At 41.6% G+C, this 24,789-nt stretch overlaps 1 protein-coding gene across 2 annotated transcripts in view; it reads right to left on the bottom strand.

Moving 5' to 3' along the window:
* Positions 1-24,789, bottom strand: part of LOC135540277 (voltage-dependent calcium channel subunit alpha-2/delta-2-like) — a 308,846-nt gene that overhangs the window by 276,277 nt on the left and 7,780 nt on the right. For both annotated transcript variants that reach the window (XM_064966836.1, XM_064966837.1), the window contains exon 2: positions 12,998-13,079. In XM_064966836.1, coding sequence (XP_064822908.1) covers positions 12,998-13,079 — 82 coding nt within the window. The remainder of the gene's footprint in view (positions 1-12,997; positions 13,080-24,789) is intronic.

The raw sequence follows: 24,789 nt of genomic DNA, 5'->3' as shown, positions 1-24,789 counted from the left end.
GCAGAACTGAAAAAGTGTGTGGTAGCCAGGAGGCCTACAAACCTGACTCAGTTACACCAACTCTGTCAGGAGGAATGGGCCAACATTCAACAAACTTACTGTGGGAAGCTTGTGGAAGGCTACCCGAAACGTTTGACCCACGTTAAACAATTTAAAGGCAATGCTACCAAATATTAATTGAGTGTATGTAAACTTCTGACCCACTGGGAATGTGAAGAAAGAAAGAAAATCTGAAATAAATCATTCTCTCTACAATTATTCTGACATTTCACATTCTTAAAATAAAGTGGTGATCTTAACTGACCTAAGACAGGGGATTTGTACTTGGAATAAATGTCAGGAATTGTGAATGCCTGAGTTTAAATGTATTTGGCTGAGGTGTATGTAAACTTCTGACTTCAACTGTATATATATTTCCTCCTAATATTGTACAATCATTGTGTCGCTTCATTGGCCTGGGCTACTGTTAGTTTGAATTCAAGACCAGATGTGTATGTAAACAAGGTGTATGTAAACTTCCAACTTCAACTGTATGTGTGTGTGTGTGTGTGTGTATCCTCTCTTCTCTGTATTTGTTGAAGGATCAGTGAATCTGAAGTGTTCTAATTTGAATTCTCTCTGATCCTGGTCTTCCCACACACATTCCCCTGGGCTTCATAGTGGAGCTCAGTGTTCCCCCTGGGATTCATACCGGCGCTCAGTGTTCCCTCTGGGCTTCATACTGGCTCTCAGTGTTCCCCCTGGGCGTCATACTGCAGCTCAGTGTTCCCCCTGGGCTTCATACTGGCGCTCAGTGTTCACCCTGGGCTTCATACTGGAGCTCAGTGTTCCCCCTGGGCTTCATACTGGAGCTCAGTGTTCCCCCTGGGCTTCATACTGGAGCTCAGTGTTCCCCCTGGGCTTCATACTGGAGCTCAGTGTTTCCCCTGGGCTTCATACTGGCGCTCAGTGTTCCCCCTGGGCTTCATACTGGCGCTCAGTGTTCCCTCTGGGCTTCATACTGGCACTCAGTGTTCCCCTGGGCTTCATACTGGCGCTCAGTGTTCCCTCTGGGCTTCATACTGGCACTCAGTGTTCCCCTGGGCTTCATACTGGAGCTCTGTGTTCCCCCTGGGCTTCATACTGGCAGCTCAGTGTTCCCCCTGGGCTTCATACTGGCACTCAGTGTTCCCTCTGGGCTTCATACTGCAGCTCAGTGTTCCCCCGGGCTTCATACTGGCGCTCAGTGTTCCCCTGGGCTTCATACAGCTGTTTTCCTCTGGGCTTCATACTGGCACTCAGTGTTCCCCTGGGCTTCATACTGCAGCTCAGTGTTTCCCCCGGGCTTCATACTGGCGCTCAGTGTTCCCCTGGGCTTCATACTGCAGCTCAGTGTTTCCCCCGGGCTTCATACTGGCGCTCAGTGTTCCCCTGGGCTTCATACTGGCGCTCAGTGTTTCCCCTGGGCTTCTTACTGGCGCTCAGTGTTTCCCCTGGGCTTCATACTGGAGCTCAGTGTTTCCCCCGGGCTTCATACTGGCGCTCAGTGTTCCCTCTGGGCTTCATACTACAGCTCAGTGTTCCCCTGGGCTTCATACTGCAGCTCAGTGTTCCACCTAGGCTTCATACTGGAGCTCAGTGTTTCTTCCTCACAGACAAACTAGGAGAGACTAGGATCAGCCCAGTCTGCCACTCCCAGGCTATATTCCATAACCATGGTTAAGAGACCAGGAGAGAGGGATTAGGGAGAAAAGAGAGGAATAGGGAGGTAGAGAGGCCCAATTTGGAGGTAGGGAGGTAGAGAGGCCCAAATTATTGGTACTGTGCAGGGCATATGGGGTTAAGGAGCCATCATGTGTATGAGGCTAAATGATTCATGCTGATTAGGCCCTTCTTATTGAAATGAATTAAGAGCCCAACATATGTTACAGTGCTTTGCAGTTTAAGAATCTCTCTAGAAAAGGGGTTGAAAAAATGGCCATAACTCTGTGTGTGTGCCTGCGTGCGTGTGTGTGTTTTCTGATCAACTCTAGAGTTACTGTAGCCCAGCCCATGGTGAAAGTGTGTGGGTGTAATCCTACGGTATTATTCTCAAAACAGGTCTGACTAAGCCTGAGGATATGAAAAGAATGCCAGTGTCCACCACAGCACAGCAGCATCTCTCAGAACAGAACAGATCACAGCAATGAGGATTATAATGAGGAAGAGAGAGACAGAAAAGAGCATCCTTCTTCCCTCATTAGAGACTCACTCTCTCTCCATTATCTCGTTCTATCTATTCTCTCTCTCTATTATCTCTCTCTCGCTCTCAAATCATGCATCTCTAATGATGTCTCTATAAATATGTTCATGTTCTCCTAATATCTGTTCTTGCTGTCAAATCATCCATCCATACCCTCACACAAATCCCCTCCTATTCTGAAAACACCTAACCTCTCTCTCATTCATCAGTCTACCCCTGAATTTAAAACCTTCAATATCGACCCTACTTCTCTCTCTCACCAAGCACATCCTCTCTGCCCTTTCTCTCCTTCACTAAATACCCACAATCTATCTGCTTGAAAATCTAAACCAAGAGGCACAGAATAGATCACATTAAATTCAACTTCCTCCCTTCACTCTCTCAGCGTAAGACAAACCAAAAAATATTTGCAGTCTCTTTACTGTGATTTTTTTAAACTCTGAGAATAAACTACTCATTGAGAGGAAGAGGGCGTGAAGGGAGGCAATCTTGTTACCAGCCGGCATAGCCCTGGGAAGATTTCTATCAGACACACGTATAGAGAGAGGCATCCATTTAGAAAATGGCTTTTCTAGGCATGCTGGGCCATTTAGCACACCCTGTGACAACTCCTGTTTGGGGCCATGATAAATGTTTTTTCACACCAACTATCGCGCATGCACACAGTCCTTAGACTAACACATACACACTAAGTACCTTGCTCAAGAGCACATCGACAGACTTTTCACCTAGTCGGCTCGGGGGATTCGAACTTGCAACCTTTCGGTTACTGGCCCAACACTATTAACTGTTAGGGTACCAGCCGCCAGTATTCACTGAAACAGATTAGACTGACTAGTCTAGACTAACAGTTACCATTCCCACAACATACACTCAATCTCATTCCTTCTGACAACGCAAACACAAACAAATACACATGCTGTATTTGCTTATGGAAATTCACACATATTCCTATTCAATGAATATTGACACAAACTAGGAACATCAAAGCCTGTATATCAGTGAGTAAATAGCAACATACCAAATTGTATTTCTCTGTAAGACAATGCAAATAATCTTTGTATCAAGCTACAACGTCAGTGCAACCAACACATCCCCATGCCAACCAACAACAACCATCATCGCTCCGCCCACCCAAACACCTAAACCACTTAGCCACCACCACTAGCACTGACAGCGGAACAGAATCAGAGACAGGAGGCCAGATGTGTGTCGTCTCTAGAGTACAGAAACAAGAGGCCAGATGTGTGCTGTCTGTAGAGTTCATAAACAGGAGGCCAGATGTGTGTCGTCTCTATAGAGTACAGAAACAAGAGGCCAGATGTGTGCCGCCTCTAGAGTTCATAAACAGGAGGCCAGATGTGTGTCGTCTCTATAGAGTACAGAAACAAGAGGCCAGATGTGTGCCGTCTCTAGAGTTCATAAACAGGAGGCCAGATGTGTGTCGTCTCTATAGAGTACAGGAACAGGAGGCCAGATGTGTGTCGTCTCTATAGAGTACAGAAACAAGAGGCCAGATGTGTGTGTCATCTCTAGAGTACAGAAACAGGAGGCCAGATGTGTGTCGTCTATAGAGTACAGAAACAGGAGGCCAGATGTGTGTCGTCTCTAGAGTACAGAAACAGAAACAGGAGACCAGATGTGTGTCGTCTCTAGAGTACAGAAACAGAAACAGGAGGCCAGATGTGTGTCATCTCTAGAGTACAGAAACAGAAACTGGAGGCCAGATGTGTGTCGTCTCTAGAGTACAGAAACAGAAACAGGAGGCCAGATGCGTGCCATCTCTAGAGTACAGAAACAGAAACTGGAGGCCAGATGTGTGTCGTCTCTAGAGTACAGAAACAGAAACAGGAGGCCAGATGTGTGTTGTCTCTAGAGTACAGAAACAGAAACAGGAGGCCAGATGTGTGTTGTCTCTACAGAAACAGTACAGAAACAGAAACAGGAGGCCAGATGTGTGTCGTCTCTAGAGTACAGAAACAGAAACAGGAGGCCAGATGTGTGTCGTCTCTAGAGTACAGAAACAGAAACAGGAGGCCAGATGTGTGTCGTCTCTAGACTACAGAAACAGAAACAGGAGGCCAGATGTGTGTCGTCTCTAGACTACAGAAACAAGACGCCAGATGTGTGTCGTCTCTACAGAAACAGAAACAGGAGGCCAGATGTGTGTCATCTCTAGAGTACAGAAACAGGAGACCAGATGTGTGTGGCCTCTAGAGTTTAGTACATACTGTAGACACATGGCTGGTGTTGATTTCATTTGGACCAGAAGCCATACAACAGTAGACCTAGCTTCAGAGAGAGAGAGAGAGAGAGAGAGAGAGAGAGAGAGAGAGAGAGAGAGAGAGAGAGAGAGAGAGAGAGAGGGGGGACTCTATGGTAGGTACACCTATAGCTCATCTCTTGGCAATACTACCGTAGACTACTTGATCACTGACCTCAACCCAGAGTCTCTCAGAACGTTCAGTAATATTAAGAAATGCTATAGATGGAAGGAATGTAGTGTGGAAACCTACCAAAAAACAATTATGCAACAACAAATTCAATCCCTTTTAGACAACTTCCTGGACAAAATGTTCCACTGTAATAGTGAAGGTGTAAAGTTGGCAGTAGAAAATCTAAATAGTATATTTGACCTCTCAGCTTCCCCATTAAATCTAAAAATTTCAAACAGAAAACCTCTGAAAATGAACAACAATGACAAATGGTTTGATGAAGAACGCAAAAACCTAAGAAAGAAAATGAGAAACCTGTCCAACCAAAAACATAGAGACCCAGAAAACCTGAGTCTACGCCTTCACTATGGTGAATCACTAAAACAATACAGAAATACACTACGGAAAAATAAGGAACAGTACGTCAGAAATCAGCTCGATGTAACTGAAGAATCCATAGACTCTAACCACTTCTGGGGGAAATGGAAAACACAAACAAACAACAACATGAATAATTACAGTTGTCATGTCTTTACTCTCATTAACTGAAGACTGATAGTTTTTATCAAAGATTCTCTGTAATTAGTATTACGCGATTAGACTGATTAATCATGTAACCGTAATTACTAGGAAGTCGGGGCACCAAGGAAAAATATTCAGATGACAAAGTTATCATTTCCTAAAATAACTTTTCAGATATTTTATCTGATCAATTCATCTTCGAATTAATTAATTATTTACTTTACCTCACGTTAGTCTTCCAAACGTCGTAAATTGTTGGTTATCTGCACAAACCCAGTCTTCACTATGAGTCATCCATACATCAAATGTCTTAAATCATTTATTTATTACTTACTAAGTAATTCACAGAAATGCATAAACGACGCAAACAAGTTAAATGTGGTTACATGAAATAATAGGAGAATGTACCCTAGTGGGCTAAACCGGCATGGCGGCTTGTTAGACAAAAGGGGAAGTGGGGGTCGAATAAGAAGTCACTACAAAGTGATAATTATAACAATTGAAATGCTAATCCTTTGCACATGAACGCTCACTCATTCTGGAACAATTGCAATCAATATATATATTTACGCTCAGTGTGTCGTCTTGATCGCTGGTGAAAAGTTCATTTCTTTTGTAGAATTGTCCGTCTCTCTCCTTCATTCTCTCGGTCGTGGTTAGAGGGGATTGTTCAGAGTGACATTTGTTATAGAATGGATGTTTCGGCGGTTGTCGTTCTTCGCGTTCAATGATAGTGAATTCCTAGCTGCAGACTAGTAATTAATATCAAAGACTTGTTCTTATTCTGTCGGTATCGTTAGTCTAAGATTTTAACCACGTGGTATGGATAAAAGATTCAGCAATGGTCTACAACCTTTGTCCCTCCTAATGGAGAAAAACAAGGTCTGCAACCTTTAGCCATCTCGTAATTGAGGTAAGCTCGGTTTGCTGATCAAAAACCTGAGTGGGGGTTTGATTCGGAAGGGCCGAAGAGGGCTGTCCCAGGATGTGTGACCCTAACTGGGCTCAGGGGCGGTCCTCTGATTTAGTTCAAATCAAAAGGGAATTGTATTTTTCTTCTTCTTCGATATAGGGGGCTCTCTTTTAATTTTTGGATAAAAAAACGTTCCAGTTTTAAACAAGATATTTTGTCACGAAAAGATGCTCGACTATGCATATAATTGACAGCTTTGGAAAGAAAACACTCTGACGTTTCCAAAACTGCAAAGATATTATCTGTGAGTGCCACAGAACTGATGCTACAGGCGAAACCAAGATGAAATTTCAAACAGGAAATGGCTCAGATTTTGAGGGCGCTGTGTTCCAATGTCTCCTTATATGGCTGTGAATGCGCCAGGATTGAGCCTACACTTTCTGTCGTTTCCCCAAGGTGTCTGCAGCATTGTGACGTATTTGTAGGCATATCATTGGAAGATTGACTATAAGAGACTACATTTACCAGGTGCCCGCTTGGTGTCCTCCGTCGAAATTATTGCGTAATCTCCAGTTGCGTGCATTTTACCATTTGCTTCAGAGGAGAAAGTCAACTGCCACGAATGATTTATCATCGAATAGATATGTGAAAAACACCATCAGGATTGATTCTAAACAACGTTTGCCATGTTTCTGTCGATATTATGGAGTTAATTTGTAAAAAAAATTGGCGTTGTAATGACTGAATTTTCGTTTTTTTTCCTTAGCCAAACGTGATGAACAAAATGGAGCGATTTCTCCTACACAAATAATATTTTTGGAAAAACTGAACATTTGCTATCTAACTGAGAGTCTCCTCATTGAAAACATCCAAAGTTCTTCAAAGCTAAATTATTTTATTTGAAAGCTTTTCTTGTTTTTTTGAAAATGTTGCCTGCTGAATACTAGGCTTAATGCTATGCTAGCTATCAATACTCTTACACAAATGCTTTTGTAGCTATGGTTGAAAAGCATATTTTGAAAATCTGAGATGACAGTGTTGTTAACAAAAGGCTAAGCTTGTGAGTGAATATATTTCTTTCATTTCATTTGCGATGTTCATGAATAGTTAACGTTGCGTTATGCTAATGAGCTTGAGGCTATGATTACGCTCCCGGATACGGGATTGCTCGACGCAAGAAGTTAAACAGTCCAAAATCATATTACACAATTATACAAACAGTATCATACTCATTCATCTTATACAACAATTAGATGTAAACCTCATATCTGAGGCTATTATATAAACCACGTTATGGTAATGTGGCCACACCATCTCCCATGATTTTCCCCAAGTTGTGACAAACGGACCAGTTCGTAGCTGGATTCTTCACCGATCTTTTATGCTTTCCCGGAACATGAAATTTGTTCGTACCTCAAGTTCTGTGAGGTGGAAGGATTTCCTTTGTACTCTATGAAAATGTACTCTCTATATACTATGTGGCCATGTAGCAGGGTCTTCTTGGGAATTTACGACCTCTGACCACAGCAGCCTAGTTGAAGGAGGCAAGGGGGAGGCAGGGAGAGGGGGATGGGGTTGCTATACCCAAAGAGGCCAATGTCATGACACAGTGTATCTATCCAAAATGGAGATGTATGGGTAAACTCCAATCTTTTTGGCTCTATAACAAAGAACAAACAGCAAAAACATATACATGATCAAATACAAATCTTAGAATCAACTATTAAAGACGACCAGAACCCACTGGATTATCCAATGACCTTGAATGAACTACAGGACGAAATACAAACCATCCAACCCAAAAAGGCCTGTGGTGTTGATGGTATCCTACATGAAATGATAAAATATACAGACAACAAATTACAATTGGCTATACTTAAACTTTTTAACATCATCCTTAGGTCTGGCATCTTCCCCAATAGTTGGAACCAAGGACTGATCACCCCAATCCATAAATATGGGGACAAATTTGACCTCAATAACTACCGTGGGAAATGCATCAACAGCAACCCTGGGAAAACGCGCTGCATTATCATAAATAGCAGACTTGTACATTTCCTCAGTACAGAGCAAATGTCAAATTGGCTTTTTACCAAATTATCCTACGACAGACCACGTATTCACTCTGCACACCCTAATTGACAAACAAACAAACCAAAACAAAGGCAAAGTCTTCTCAAGCTTTGTTGATTTCAAAAAAGCCTTTGACCCAATTTGGCATGAGGGTCTGCTATACAAATGGATAGAAAGCGTTGTCGGGGGGAAAAACATACAACATTATAAAATCCATGTACACAAACAACAAGTGCGTGGTTAAAATAGGCGAAAAATACACACAGGGCCGTGGGGTCACCCTCTTCAACATATATATCAACAAATTGGCGAGGGCACTAGAATGTCTGCAGCACCCGGACTCACCCTACTAAAACCTGAAGTCAAATGTCTACTATTTGCTGATGATCTGGTGCTTCTGTCACCAACCAAGGAGTGTGTACAGCTGCACCTAGATCTTCTGCACAGTTTCTGCCAGACCTGGGCCCTGACAGTAAATCTCAGTAAGACCAAAATAATGTTGTTCCAAAAAGGTCCAGTCGCCAGGAACACAAATACAAATTCCATCTTGACACCGTTTCCCTAAAGCACACTAAAAACGATACATACCTTGGCCTAAACATCAGCGCCACAGGTAACTTTCACAAAGCTGTTAACGATCTGAGAGACAAGGCAAGAAGGGCCTTCTATGCCATCAAAAGGAACATAGAATTTGACATACCAATTAGGATTTGGCTAAAAATACTTGAATCAGTTATAGAACCCATTGCCCTTTATGGTTGTGAGGTCTGGGGTCCAGCCACCAACCAAGAATTCACAAAATGGGACAAACACCAAATTGAGACTCTGCATGCAGAATTCTACAAAAAATATCCTCAGTATACAACGTAAAACACAAAATAATGCACGCAGAGCAGAATTAGGCCGAAACCCTCTATCAAAATCCAGAAAATAGCCGCTAAATTCTACAACGATTCCCAAAACAAAGCCATCACCCATATGTTTATTAATTTTTCCTTTTGTACTTTAACCATTTGCACATTGTTACAATACTGTATATAGACATAATATTACATTTGAAATGTCTTTATTCTTTTGGAACTTCTGAGAGTGTAATGTTTACTCTTCATTTTCATTGTTTATTTCACTTTTGTATATTATCTACTTTTATTTCACCTTTATTTAACCAGGTTGGCTAGTTGAGAACAAGTTCTCATTTACAACTGCAACCTGGCCAAGATAAAGTAAAGCAGGTTGACACATACAACAACACAGAGTTACACATGGAATAAACAAACATACAGTCAATAATACAGTAGAAAAAGTCTATATACAGTGAGTGCAAATGAGGTAGGATAAGGGAGGAAAGGCAATAAATAGGCCATGGTGGCGAAGTAAATACAATATAGCAATTAAACACTGGAATGGTAGATGTGCAGAAGATGAATGTGCAAGTAGAGATACTGGGGTGCAAAGGAGAAAGATAAATAAACAAATACAGTATGGGGATGAGGTAGTTGGATGGGCTATTTACAGATGGGCTATGTACAGGTGCAGTGATCTGTGAGCTGCTCTGAGAGCTGGTGCTTAAAGCTACTGAAGGAGATATGAGTCTCCAGCTTCAGTGATTTTTGCCATTCGTTCCAGTCATTGGCAGCAGAGAACTGGAAGGAAAGGCGGCCAAAGGAAGAATTGGCTTTGGGGGTGACCAGTGAGATATACCTGCTGGAGCGCGTGCTACGGGTGGGTGCTGCTATGGTGACCAGTGAGCTGAGATAAGGCGGGGCTTTACCTAGCAGAGACTTGTAGATGACCTGGATCCAGTGGGTTTGGCGGCGAGTATGAAGCGAGGGCCGCAGTGGTGGATAGTATATCGGGCTTTGGTGATAAAACAGATGGCACTGTGATAGACTACATCCAATTTGTTGAGTAGAGTATTGAGGCTGTTTTGTAAATGATGTTACCGAGGTCAAGGATTGGTAGGATAGGGTTTGTTTGCAGCATGAGTGAAGGATGCTTTGTTGTGAAATAGGAAGCCAATTCTAGATTTAAGTTTGGATTGGAGATGCTTAATGTGAGTCTGGAAGGAGAGTTTCTAGTCTAACCAGACACCGAGGTATTTGTAGTTGTCCACATATTCTAGGCCAGAACCGTCCGGTTTGACACACTGAACTCTATCAGAGAAGTAGTTGGTGAACCAGGCGAGGCAATTATTTGAGAAACCAAGGCTGTTGAGTCTGCCGATAAGAATGTGGTGATTGACAGAGTCGAAAGCCTTGGCCAGGTCAATGAATACGGCTGCACAGAAATGTCTCTTATCGATGGTGGTTATGATATCTTTTAGGACCTTGAGTGTGGCTGAGGTGCACCCATGACCAGCTCTGAAACCAGATTGCAGGGCGGAGAAGGTATTGTGGGATTCGAAATGGTCGGTAATCTGTTTGTTAACTTGGCTTTCGAAGACCTTAGAAAGGCAGGGTAGGATGAATATAGGTCTGTAACAGTTTGGGTCTAGAGTGTCTCCCCCTTTGAAGAGGGGGATGACCGCGTCAGCTTTCCAATATTTGGAAATCTCAGACGATACGAAAGAGAGGTTAAACAGGCTAGTAATAGGGGTTGCAACAATTTCGGCAGATAATTTTAGAATGAGAGGGTCCAGATTGTCTAGCCCAGCTGATTTGTAGGGATCCAGATTTTGCAGCTCTTTCAGAACATCATCTGTCTGGATTTGGGTGAAGGAGAAGCGGGGGCGCTTGGGCAAGTTGCTGCAGGGAGTGCAAAGCTGTTGGCCGGGGTAGGTGTAGCCAGGTGGAAAGCATGGCCAGCCGTAGAAAAATGCTTATTGAAATGATCGATTATCGTAGATTTATCGGTGGTGACAGTGTTTGGATCAAATCCCGTTAGCGGGATCGATTTGACAACATCCGACAAATTAAAATTAAATGATTAGAAATATTTCACTTTCATACAATCACAAGTGCAATACACAAAAATAAAGCTTAACTTCTTGTTAATCCAGCCACCATGACAGATTTCAAAAAGGCTTTACAACGAAAGCAAACCATGCTATTATCTGAGTACAGCACTCCATCAAACAAACACATGACAATCATATTTCAACCCTCCAGGCGCGACACAAAACTCAGAAATAACAATGTAATTAATGCCTTATCTTTGAAGATCTTCTTCTGTTGGCACTCCAATATGTCCCGTAAACATCACAAATTGTCATTTTGTTTGATTAATTCCATCGTTATATCTCCAAAATGTCCATTTATTTGGCTCGTTTGATTCAGAAAAACACCGGTTCCAACTCACCCAACATGGCTACAAATTATCTAATAAATTACCTGTAATCTTGGTCCACACATTTCAAACAACTTTCCTACTCCAACTTTAGGTATTTTAAAACATAAATAATCAATCAAATTTAAGATGGGATAAACTGTGTTCAATAGCGGATAAAATCAAAGTGGAGCGAGCTTCAGGTCGCTCGCCCCAAATAAAAGAGTCCACTTGGCTCGACTCCCAGAAAGGAAAGGGCTACTTCTTCGTTCCTCAAAGGAAAAACATCAACCAATTTCTAACGACTGTTGACATCTAGTGGAAGCCATAGGAACTGCAAGCATATTTCTATTAAAACGGGCTTGCCATAGAAAACTAATGGAAAACAGGTTGACCTCAAAAAAAGATTTCCCTGCCAAATCAGTTCTGTTATACTCACAGACATTGTTCAAACAGTTGTATAAATACCAGAGTGCTTTCTATCCAAATATACTAATAATAATCATATCCTAGCTTCTGGGCCTGAGTAGCAGGCAGTTACTTTGGGCATGCCTCTCATTCGGACGTGAAAATACTGCCCCCTATCCCAGAGAGGCTAGACTCAGTGCAGTGGGCAGCTTGGAAGAGGTGCTCTTATTCTCCATGGACTTTACAGTGTCCCAAAATGTTTTGGAATTAGTGCTACAGGATGCAAACTTCTGTTTGAAAAAGCTAGCCTTAGATTTCCTAACTGACTATGTGTATATTGGTTCCTGACTTTCCTGAAAAGTTGCATATCGCGGAGGGTATTCGATGCTAATGCAGAAAGCCACAGGATGTTTTGTGCTGGTCAAGGGCAGTCAAGTCTTGGGTGAACCAAGGGCTATATCTGTTCTTAGTTCTACATTTTGAATGGTGCATGCTTTTTTAAGATGGTGAGGAAAGCAATTTTAAAGAATAACCAGGCATCCTCTATTGACGGGATGAGGTCAATATACTTCCAGGATACCCGAGACAGGTCGATTAGAAAGGCCTGCTCACTGAAGTGTTTTGGGGAGCGTTTGACAGTGATGAGGAGTGGTCGTTTGACCGCGGACCCATTACGCACGCAGGCAATGAGGCAGTGATCACTGAGATCCTGGTTGAAGACAGCAGAGGTGTATTTAGAAGGAAAGTTGGTCAGGATGATATCTAAGAGGTTGCCCATGGTTACAGATTTAGGGTTGTACCTGGTAGGTTCCTTGATAATTTGTGTGAGATTGAGGGCGTCTAGCTTAGATTGTAAAACGTCCGGGGTGTTAAGCATATCCGAGTTTCGGTCACCTAACAGTACGAACTCTGAAGATAGATGGGGGGAAATCAATTCACATATGGTGTCCAGGGCACAGCTGGGGGCTGAGGGGGGTCTATAACCAGCGGCAACGGTGAGAGACTTGTTTCTGGAAAGGTGCATTTTTAAAAGTAAAAGCTTGAATTGTTTGGGGACAGACCTGGATAGTATGACAGAACTCTGCAGGCTACCTCTGCAGTAGATGCATGGGATCAGATATGGTCTTAAACCTCAAACGAAGTCCAGTTCCCAGTACTTACCCCTCTTATCTGCTGGGTTCCAGTGACCAACTGTATAGTCTTCTCCAGCTCCTTCTCAATGCGGCCTGCCCAATGCATCATTCTGAAGGAACAAAGACACACAGCTGTAACTTTAATATTCATGCTTTTCATAAATAATATTAGGCTGTAAAAAAGTACATTCCCTTCCCTTGTTTACCTCATGTGATGTACTATACATACTGCATGTGATATATGTTTTTGTGGGTGGTTACGTGTCTGTCTGTCTGTCTGTCTGTCTGTCTGTCTGTCCACCTGTGTCTTTCTGTCCATCACCCACTTTTATCTCCTAGTGTCAGTTTCATTCATCAACATCCCTTCCAGACGTCAATCATCCCAGTAGGGTTCTGGTTGGATGGAGTGTGAGCGTGTGTTCTGAAAGCTGGGCTTGGATCAATAGCACAGCTTAAAAGGGCATGTAATAAAACATTTAAAATTAAGGTCTGACAGAAGTGCACAATAAGCAGGAGGCTCTCTCAATGGATGAAGCCAAGTCTGGAATGAAGAGATCAAACATCTGGAGTACCCCACTGTAGATCTCCCACCAAGACTACAAATGACTGGATCAAGATGTTCACAAGCTGCTGTTCAATCAGCAAGAGTTAGCAACTTAGAATGGAGGCCCTACCCACCCAGGCATCAACCACCCCCATCTAAAAGAGAAATAATTACACTCACATACATAAAATAGATCATTAATGAGTAAAAATAAAAAGTAAGTCTAATCAAATTGTATTTGTCACATGTGCCGAATGAAATGCTTACTTGCAAGCCCTTAACCAACAATGCTTTAAGAAGTTAAGAAAAATCTGTGTTAAGTTAAAAAAATAGATAATAAAAGTAACAAATAAATAAAAAGCAGCAGTAAAGTAGCAATAGCAAGGATATATACAGGTGATACTGGTACAGAGTCAATGTGCTGGGGCACAACGTTTAGTCGAGGTAATTGAGGTAATATGCACATGTAGGTAGAGTTAAAGTGACTATGCATAGATAATAAACAGAGAATAGCAGCAGCGTAAAAGAGGGGTCTAGGTAGCCCTTGACTAGGGTCGCTAGAGTCCTTGACAATGTTTAGGGCCTTCCTCTGTCATCCCCTGGTATAGAGGTCCTGGATGGCAGGAAGCTTGGCCCCAGTGATGTACCGGGCCGTACGCACTACCCTCTGTAGTGCCTTGTGGTAGGAGGCCGAGCAGTTGCCATACCAGGTAGTGATGTAACCAGTCAGGATGCTCGATGGTGCAGCTGTAGAACCTTTTGAGGATCTGAGGACCCATGCCAAATATTTTTAGTCTCCTAAGGGGGAATAGGCTTTGTCGGGTCCTCTTCATGACTGTCTTAGTGTTTGGACTATGATAGTTTGTTGGTAATGTGGACACCAAGGAACTTGAAGCTCTCAAGCTGCTCCACTACAGCCCTGTCGATAAGAATGAGGGTGTGCTCTGTCCTCCTTTTCATTCAGTACACAATCTTTTCATTCAGTCCATAATCTCCTTTGTGTTGATCACGTTGAGGGAGAGGTTGTTGTCCTGGCACCACACAGCCAGGTCTCTGACCTCCTCCCTATAGGCTGTCTCATCGTTGTCGGTGATCAGGCCTACCACAGTTGTGTTATCGGCAAACTTGACGATGGTGTTGGAGTCGTGCCTGGCCATGCAGTCATGAGTGAACAGGGAGTACAGGAGGGGAATAAGCACGCACCCCTGAGGGGCCCCCGTGTTGAGGATTAACATGGCGAATGTATTGTTACCTACCATTACCACCTGGGGGTGGATCCAGTTGCAGAGGGAGGTGTTTAGTCCTAGGGTCCTTAGCTTATTGATGAGCTTTGAGAAAACTATGGTGTTGAATGCTGAGCTGTAGTCAATGAATAGCATTCTCACATGAGTGTTCCTTTTGTCCAGATGGGAAAGGGCAGTGTTGAGTGCAATAGAGATTGCATCATCTGTGAATCTGTTGGGGCGGTATACAAATTGGAGTGGGTCTAGGGTTTCTGGGATAATGGTGTTGATGTGAGCCATGACCAGCCTTTCAAAGCACTTCATGGCTACAGACGTGAGTGCTACGGGTCAGTAGTCATTTAGGCAGGTTGATTTAGTGTTCTTGGGCATGGTGACTATGGTGGTCTGCTTGAAACATGTTGGTATTACAGAATAAGTCAGGGACAAGTTGAAAATGTCAGTGAAGACACTTGCCAGTTGGTCAGCGCATGCTCGGAGTACACGTCCTGGTAATCCGTCTGGCCCTGCGGCCTTGTGAATGTTGACCTCTTTATAGGTCTTATTCACATTGACTACGGCGTGATCACACAATCGTCCGGAATAGCTGATGCTCTCAAGCATGTTTCAGTGTTACTTGCCTTGAAGCGAGCATAGAAGTAATTTAGCTCGTCTGGTAGGCTCGTGTCACTGTGCAGCTCGCGGCTGTGCTTCCATGTACAAATGTTAAGGAAATAGTAACTCTACAAACATGAAGCCCTTTCTTCGCTCATATTTGTATTGAGGCTTGCGAAGCATGACTCTCCCCTTTAAATCTTCATCATACTTATTATTATTATTATTATTTTGAACGCTATTCTTCTTACACTATTTAAGCTATAAACGTCATTCAAACTTTCAAATGTGTAGACCGGTCTGGAAGAGTGTGCATGTATACAACTTTTTGATATCTTTTATACTTTTTAAATTATTAAGCTTTTAGTCCGTTTTTTTTTGTCCTTCATCCACTTGCACGGAATTCCCTCTACATTCTAAAGGTCCCATTGTGACATTATCACTTCCAACATACCATTCACAGTAAATGCAACGACAACGACTGCCATTCACAGTAAATGCAACAAAATGTTAGAGGGTATGACACCTGGTTTATTTCCCTGCTATTCAAATCTGAAATTGAAGCAAAAAGATCTGCAACCAATCTAACGATACAGCTGTTTTAGTAACCGAAATAACACAGCACTTCAGACATCTTGGTCTACTTCTCTGCTAGAGTCTAAACAGAATTATCTCATACCAATCAGAAGTTACAGCTGTTCGTCAGAGTTTAGAGTGAGGAAAAGTAGCTAGCTAAAGCAGCTCTCTCATGTCTCATCATTGAGCAGCCCAAATGGAGCCGTTGCGATAGATACTCACACACACAGAAAAATGCACGTGGCAGCACAGGCAAATATTATGATGAGGGTGAAGAAGGTAATTGAATTTAGAACAATAGTGTAATGATGGTGAAGAATTGTGAACACCAAGAAAGTAGCTACAAGGAAGCATCCGTGGCAACAGCGCATCATCCTCCTTCTCAGGATTGTGCTCTGCGCTCTAAATAACTCAACTGGCTAGTTCGCCTGTCTGTAAAGAGAAGGGAAGGCTGTACAATTGATCTTGCTGCTCTAATTGGACAGAGTGAAGCTGTCTCAGTTCACTCGCTTCATATTTCACCCGATCTCTTCTCAATGCACTTCTTTCAGTTTTCACATGCAAAAACTGTAGTTTAGACACTGACCACAACTACTGACCAAACTACTGCTCTGGTCTGCAGTAGCGCTGGTTTGATCTGGTCCTGTGCATAATTAGCTAACTCTGGATCACACTAGCTCTGGTCTAACTCTTGTCTGCACTATTAAGTGACTTCACAAAGTATTCACACTCCACTTTTTCCACATTTTGTTGTGTTACAAGGTGGGATTAAAATGGATTTAATTGCCTTTTTTTTTATCAATGATCCACACAAAATACTCTGCAATGTCAAAGTGGAAGAAAGATTTGAACATTAAAAAAAGTATATATAGTCGTGGTCAAATGTTTTGAGAATGACACAAATATTAATTTCCACAATGTTTGCTGCTTCAGTGTCTTGAGATATTTTTGTCAGATGTTACTATGGAATACTGAAGTATAATTACAAGCATTTCATAAGTGTCAAGGGCTTTTATTGACAATTACATGAAGTTGATGCAAATAGTCATTATTTGCAATGTTGACCCTTCTTCATCAGGGATTCATCAGAGAAAATGACTTTACCCGAGTCCTCAGCAGTCCAATCCCTGCACATTTGACAGAATATCAGTCAGTCCCTGATGTTTCTCCTGGATAGGAGTGGCCTCTTTGCTGCCCTTCTTGACACCAGGCCATCCTCCAAACGTCTTCACCTCACTGTGCGAGCAGATGCACTCACACCTGCCTGCTGCGATTCCTGAGCAAGCTCTGTGCTGGTGGTGCCGGCAGCTGAATTAACTTTAGGAGATGGTCCTGGCGCTTGCTGGACTTTCTTGGGCGCCCTGAAGCCTTCTTCACAACAATTGAATCGCTCTCCTTGAAGTTTTTGATGATCCGATAAATGGTTGATTTCGGTGCAATCTTACTGGCAGCAATATCCTTGCCGGTGAAGCCCTTTTTGTGCAAAGCAATGATGACGGCACATGTTTCCTTGCAGGTAACCATGGCTGACAGAGGAAGAACAATGATTCCAAGCACCACCCTCCCTTTGAAGCTTCCAGTCTGTTATTCGAACTCAATCAGCATGATAGAGTGATCTCCAGCCTTGTCCTTGTTAACACTCACACCTGTGTTATAACGAGAGAATCACTGACATGATGTCAGCTGGTTCTTTTGTGGCAGGGCTGAAATGCAGTGGAAATGTTTTTTGGGGATTCAATTCAGTTGTGTCACACTCTGACCATAGTTTGCATTGTTTGTTTCTATGTTTTGGTTGATCAGGGTGTGATCTGAGTGGGCATTCTATGTTGTATGTCTAGTTTGTCTGTTTCGATGTGTTTGGCCTGATATGGTTCTCAATCAGAGGCAGGTGTTAGTCGTTGTCTCTGATTGGGAACCATATTTAGGTAGCATGTTTTGTATTGTGGGGTGTGGGTGATTGTTCCTGTTTCCAGTGTTCCTGTGTTTGTGTTCACGTTACGGGACTGTTTCGTCTTCGTTCATTTTGTCAGTTTATTGTTTTTGTTCTTTGTTAAAGTATTCTATTAAAATGGATAACCATCATCACGCTGCATTTTGGTCCTCCTCTCTTTCGCCCGACGAAGAACGTTACAATTTGCATGGCAACGAGGGACTTTGCAATTAATTGCAATTCTTCTGATCACTCTTCACAACATGCTGAAGTATATGCAAATTGCCATCATACAAACTGAGGTAGCAGACTTTGTGAAAATTCTTCTTTGTGAAAATTAATTCTCAAAACCTTTGGCCACGACTGTACAATACCAGTCAAAAGTTTGGACACACCTACTCATTCAAGGGTTTTTCTTTATTTTGACTATTTTCTACATTGTATAATAATAGTGAAGACATCACAACTATGAAATCACAGATATGGAATCATGTATTAACCAAAAAAGTGTTAAACAAATCCAATATACAGTATATTATATTTGAAATTCTTCATCCTTTGCCTTGATTACATAAGTATTCAACCCCCTGAGACAATACATGTTAGAATCACCTTTGGCAGCAATTACAGCTCTAAGAGCTTTGCACACCTGGATTGTACAATATTTGGACATTATACTTTTTAAAATTCTTCAAGCTCTGTCAAGTTGGTTGTTGATCATTGTTAAGCAGCCATTTTCAAGTCTTGCCATAGATTTTCAAGCCGATTTAAGCAAAAACAGTAACTGGGCCACTCAGGAACATTTCATGTCATCTTGGTAAGCAACTTGAGTGTATATTTGGCCTTGTGTTTTAGGTTATTGTCCAGTTAAAAGGTGAATTTGTCTCCCAGTGTCTGTTAGAAAGCAGACTGAACAATATTTTCCTCTAGGATTTTGCCTGTGCTTAGCTCTATTACGTTTATTCCCATAACGTGATACAGCCACCACCATAATGGAAAATATGAAGAGTGGTACTCAGTGATGTGTCGTATTGGATTTGCGTCAAACATAACATTTACTTCTTTGCAAGGCATTGGATAACCTCCCTGGTCTTTGTGGTTGAATCTGTGTTTGAAATTCCCTGTTTGATTGTGGGACCTTACAGATAATTGTTTGTGTGGGGTACTGAGATGAGGTAGTCATTCAAAAATCATGTTAAACAATATGATTGCACACAGAGATGAGCCCATGCAACTTATTACGTTATACGTTAAGCACATTTTTACTCATGAACTTATTCATGCTTGCCATAACAAAGGGGTTGAATAGTTATTGACTCAAGACATTTCAGCTTTTCTTTTTAAATGAATTAGTAGTAAACATAATTCCACTTTGCCATTATGAGGTATTGTGTGTTGGCCAGCTACACAAAATCTCAATTTAATATATTTTAAATTCAGGCTGTGACACAACAAAATGTGGAGAAAGACAAGAACTCTGAATACTTTATTATTATTTTTTTTTTAATTAAGGGGTAGATCAGCTGTAATATCACAGATAGATTGTGACTTCCATCAATGTAATTGCCACTTTTCCAATCCCCCATATACTTTAAAAAATATATATATACATAAAATATATTTGTATATTTTTCATGTATTATTTTCCCCTAACAACCCTCCCCTAATTGGAGTAAACTAATGGACAACAAAACGTAGGCTTCTACTTACAGCTTATACATACTATATACAGTTCACGGGCACGGTATATTTTACAATAGTTATATTTTGATGGTTTTTAGTCTCATTCAGCTCCACTCAACCCCTCCCATCTATCTCTGAACACCATCCAGATTTAATTTATATTTACCATACATTTTTCAACTGTGCTGCGATGTTTCACAAAAGTTCTGAACCTTTCTATTCTCATAGATTCTACATTTTTTAAATTAAATTGTGAATACTTTCTGAAGGCACTGTAAAATAAATACTTAAATGTGCATACGTTAGCATACAGTATAATATCCATCAAAAATAATTGCAACTCTTGAACTGTTCAAGCTAAAGACAACAAACCAACTTTCACATGTTCAGGTTATCCTATCCTATGAACCAATCAATCAATCAATCAATCAATATTTTCATCAACCTACATGTTCAACTATAACTATTCACCATTAATTAAAACTGTAGACACTACCACTACTATAATTTATTTCAAAACCATACGTACTTTTAAACAAGCTAGAAAGCACATCACATTTTCTTCAGGAAATGTACTTTTCAGTGATCACTGTTAGCCTAAAAAGATTGTTTTAATTAGATAGAACTACAGCTAGCTATCAGTAGGTCTACATTCAAACCTTTTCTACATAGTTCATCAACTACCAAAAAAAACTTCTAAAGTGTAACGGGTTTCTTCTAACTCCTCCTCTGACGTAGAGGTGGAACAAGGATCGGACCAAAATGCAGCGTGGTTAGTTAGATACATCTTTAATGAAGATGAAACACAAACAATACAAAACAACAAACGTGGAAAACCGAAACAGCCCTATCTGGTGCAGCAAACACAGAGACAGGAACAATCACCCACAAACACACAGTGAAACCCAGGCTACCTAAATATGGTTCCCAATCAGAGACAATGACTAACACCTGCCTCTGATTGAGAACCATATCAGGCCAGACATAGAAATAGACAAACAAGACATCCAACATAGAATGCCCACTCAGATCACACCCTGACCAACCAAAACATAGAAACATACAAATAAACTATGGTCAGGGTGTGACATAAAGAGCTTTCATCACTAGATGCACCATCATATTTCTCTCTCCAAATTAATAGCCTACAATATTCTAATCATTATATCATCATTCAACTAAAATCAAACTTAATTTACACTGAAAGTTTTACAAAATAAAATTGTGCATCTATTATTCGGTGTTGCTTTGCTTTCCTAAGTGTTGTCCACATGATCCTGCCTTTTATTCCCATCTTCTGACAGAAGATCACTTTGTCCTGTCTTTATTCTTTCAGTTTTCACAACAACTGTAGTTTAGACATTTCGTGATCTGATTGTGCCACAATCCAAAGTAATAAGGATGATAAAGTAGTCTATCAAAGTAATCAGACCAATTATTTTAGTAAATGTAACTTTGACTACATGTAACTGCTTTGCTTTATTTAGTAAAGTAAAACTATGTCAACTTCTTAAACTACCACATTTTTTAAATCTAAAGCAAGCCGCACATCTTTACTACATGTAAAGTTACCATCTAGTTTGTGCTTGTGTTTTGACGAGACAGCAGCAGCCGGCTCTGAGCCACGCAGCCTTTCAGTTCAGACACACTGTCATTTGCTCTCTGGATAAGAGCGCCTGCTAAATGACTCAAATGTCGATGTAATTTGTCTCTTAATAATATGACAAAAATAAATGTCAGCGTTAAAAGCTTCTTATGAAAGACAAGAAAAGACAGATCTATTCATTCTGATTGATGAGAGGGTGTTTCAGACATAATTATGCACTAGACCTGTCTTTTTTATTTCCGCGCTGGGAAACATCATTGGTTGATTGAGCCTACTGCCTGATCTAAAAAAATGGAGTCATGTTTTGTAGCAATTATTGTGGCCTTTGTGTTTCGCTGATTGCAAGATCACAGTATCAGGGAGTAGATATGGTTGTCCTTCTTCAATAGAGCCATTGGACTTCTCCCAACGATGTTGCAGCATATCTAGGTTGACTCATTTTCCCTGGCTTTGTAAAGACTACAGCCTGACGGGAGCCCTACTTCCTTGCTCCCAAACTCGAAGGCAGGCTTTTCCAAACGGGGGCGGTACCAGTTTACAGTTTCATTGGAGCTATGTTACCATGCACTGTCGATCCGAGATTGCTAAGTAACCAGCTACAATGGCTGCTTCTGATGATTCCTCTTCCCAAGAAGAGCTGGACGATGAAACATTTTTTTAATGTTCTTTTACATAGGAACACACAGCCCTATTTATTTGTGCCGGAATAAACTGAAGAGGAGTTGCGAGACCAGCAAGCAGCGGCGGCAGCCTAGACCAGCTGGACCAGGACTCAGGAGGGCAAATGACAAAAAAGTAAGTTGTTTTGCTGTCGGTAGCTAACAGTCAATATATAACCTATCTTTTTACACAAGCCAGTGTTTTTCAGTAAAGTACAATTTGATCGATTCGGCCATAACGAGGCTTGCTAGTACCTCTACAAGCCAGGCTAGCCAAATTTAGCTAGCTGTTTTTGCTATACTTAAAATATACCGTAGTACAATATTATAGCTAGTTAGCTAACTAGTCTAGCCTCAGTGCCTCTCATTCGGATCAGAACTGGATGCATGTTTTAATGATGTTGGCGGAGAGTAGCGGAATTACTTTGGCTTTATGACTCATATTAGTCTTGGAGTAACTATAACTGTGTGTTATAACTAGCTAGTTAATGTGTGTTTGTGGGATGTCTCATATTCTACACCATGCTGCTACTGTAGGAATACAGACAGTACACAATGATTGGCCATGAACAAATGAGTTGATGACTCAAGAGATGTGAAAGGTCCCATAACAACAATCTCCCCTTGTATCAAAGTGATACCGAACACCTCACTGCACCCACCAAACATACCATTTTATGTAAGTATTCCCTTTGTAGAACTGTAGTATTTATTATAAGCGTAAGTAGTATATTTTTCTTTCTACTGTATATATGTCATACATTGCCATAACTGTTCCTGTGTAATGCTGTGTAAACTCACCTCGGTCTCCTGAGAAAATAAACTTGGCCTTGAATACAAGTCATGTCTACTTATTTGCTATATTGACAGACTAAAAATCCAGAAAATCACATTGTAGCATTCTTAATGAATTTATTTGCAAATTATGGTGGAAAATAAGTATTTGGTCAATAACAAAAGTTTATCTCAATACTTTGTTATATGCCCTTTGTTGGCAATGACAGAGGTCAAACGTTTTCTGTAAGTCTTCACAAGGTTTTCACACACTGTTGCTGGTATTTTGGCCCATTCCTCCATGCAGATCTCCGCTAGAGCAGTGATGTTTTGGGGCTGTTGCTGGGCAACACGGACTTTCAACTCTCTCCAAAGATTTTCTATGGGGTTGAGATCTGGAGACTGGCTAGGCCACTCCAGCGCCTTCGTTGCCCGGGCGGTGTGTTTGGGATCATTGTCATGCTGAAAGACCCAGCCACGTTTCATCTTCAATGCCCTTGCTGAGGGAGGTTTTCACTCAAAATCTCACGATACATGGCCCCATTCATTCTTTCCTTTACACGGATCAGTCGTCCTGGTCCCTTTGCAGAAAAACAGCCCGAAAGCATGATGTTTCCACCCCCATGCTTCACAGTAGGTATGGTGTTCTTTGGATGCAACTCAGCATTCTTTGTCCTCCAAACACGACGAGTTGAGTTTTTACCAAAAAGTTATATTTTGGTTTCATCTGACCATATGACATTCTCTCAATCTTTTTCTGGATCATCCAAATACTCTCTAGAAACCTTCAGACGGGCCTGGACATGTACTGGCTTAAGCAGGGGGACATGCCTAGCACTGCAGGATTTGAGTCGGCGTAATGTGTTACTGATGGTAGGCTTTGTTACTTTGGTTCCAGCTCTCTGCAGGTCATTCACTAGGTCCCCCGTGTGGTTCTGGGATTTTTGCGCACCGTTCTTGTGATCATTTTGACCCCACGGGGTAATATCTTGCGTGGAGCCCCAGATCGAGGGAGATTATCAGTGGACTTGTATGTCTTCCATTTCCTAATAATTGCTCCCACAGTTGATTTCTTCAAACCAAGCCGCTTACCTATTGCAGATTCAGTCTTCCCAGCCTGGTGCAGGTCTACAATTTTGTTTCTGGTGTCCTTTGACAGCTCTTTGGTCTTGGCCATAGTGGAGTTTGGTGTGTGACTGTTTGAGGTTGTGGACAGGTGTCTTTTATACTGATAACAAGTTCAAACAGGTGCCATTAATACAGGTAACGAGTGGAGAACAGAGGAGCCTCTTAAAGAAGAAGTTACAGGTCTGTTAGGGCCAGAAATCTTGCTTGTTTGTAGGTGACCAAATACTTATTTTCCACCATAATTTGCAAATAAATTCATTAAAAATCCTACAAGGTGATTTTCTTTTACTTTTACTTTTTTGCCCCACTGTATGTACAACAGCTAGAAATATCATGGCCCAATATTGGACTAAAGAGCCTATCGTTACTCCTTAGTCCAGGGACCTTACATTTCCATTTAATTTCCATTTAAAGGGGGAATTGGCTCTGGTAGACTGTTTTTCAGAATAGAAAGAGGAGTGGGAGGCCCCGGTGCACAACTGAGCAAGAGGACAAGTACATTAGAGTGTCTAGTTTGAGAAACAGACACCTCACAAGTCCTCAACTGGCAGCTTCATTAAATAGTACCCACAAAACATGTCTCAATGTCAACAGTGAAGAGGCGACTCCGGGATGCTAGACTTCTAGGCAGAGTTGCATTGAAAAAGCCATATCTCAGACTGGCCAATAAAAACAAAAGATTAAGATGGGCAAGAACACAGACACTGGACAAAGTCGCCTCCTCACTGTTGACGTTGAGACTGGTTTTAAGGGTACTATTTAATGAAGCTGCCAGTTGAGGACTTGTGAGGTGTCTGTTTCTCAAACTAGACACTAACGTACTTGTCTTCTTGCTCAGTTGTACACTAGGGCATCCCACTCCTCTTTCTATTCTGGTTAGAGCCAGTTTGCGCTGTTCTGTGATGAGAGTAGTACACAGCGTTGTACGAGATCTTCAGTTTCTTGGCAATTTCTCGCATGGAATAGCCTTAATTTCTCAGAACAAGAATAGACTGACAAGTTTCAGAAGAAAGTTATTTGTTTCTGGCCATTTGAGCTGTAATCGAGACCCACAAATGCTGATGCTCCAGATACTCAACTAGTCG

This window comes from Oncorhynchus masou, chromosome 5, assembly GCF_036934945.1.
Source record: "Oncorhynchus masou masou isolate Uvic2021 chromosome 5, UVic_Omas_1.1, whole genome shotgun sequence".
Lineage (NCBI taxonomy): Eukaryota > Metazoa > Chordata > Actinopteri > Salmoniformes > Salmonidae > Oncorhynchus > Oncorhynchus masou.
The sequence above is the reverse complement of the archived record's forward strand: the minus strand, read 5'-3'. Positions and strand labels throughout refer to the sequence as shown.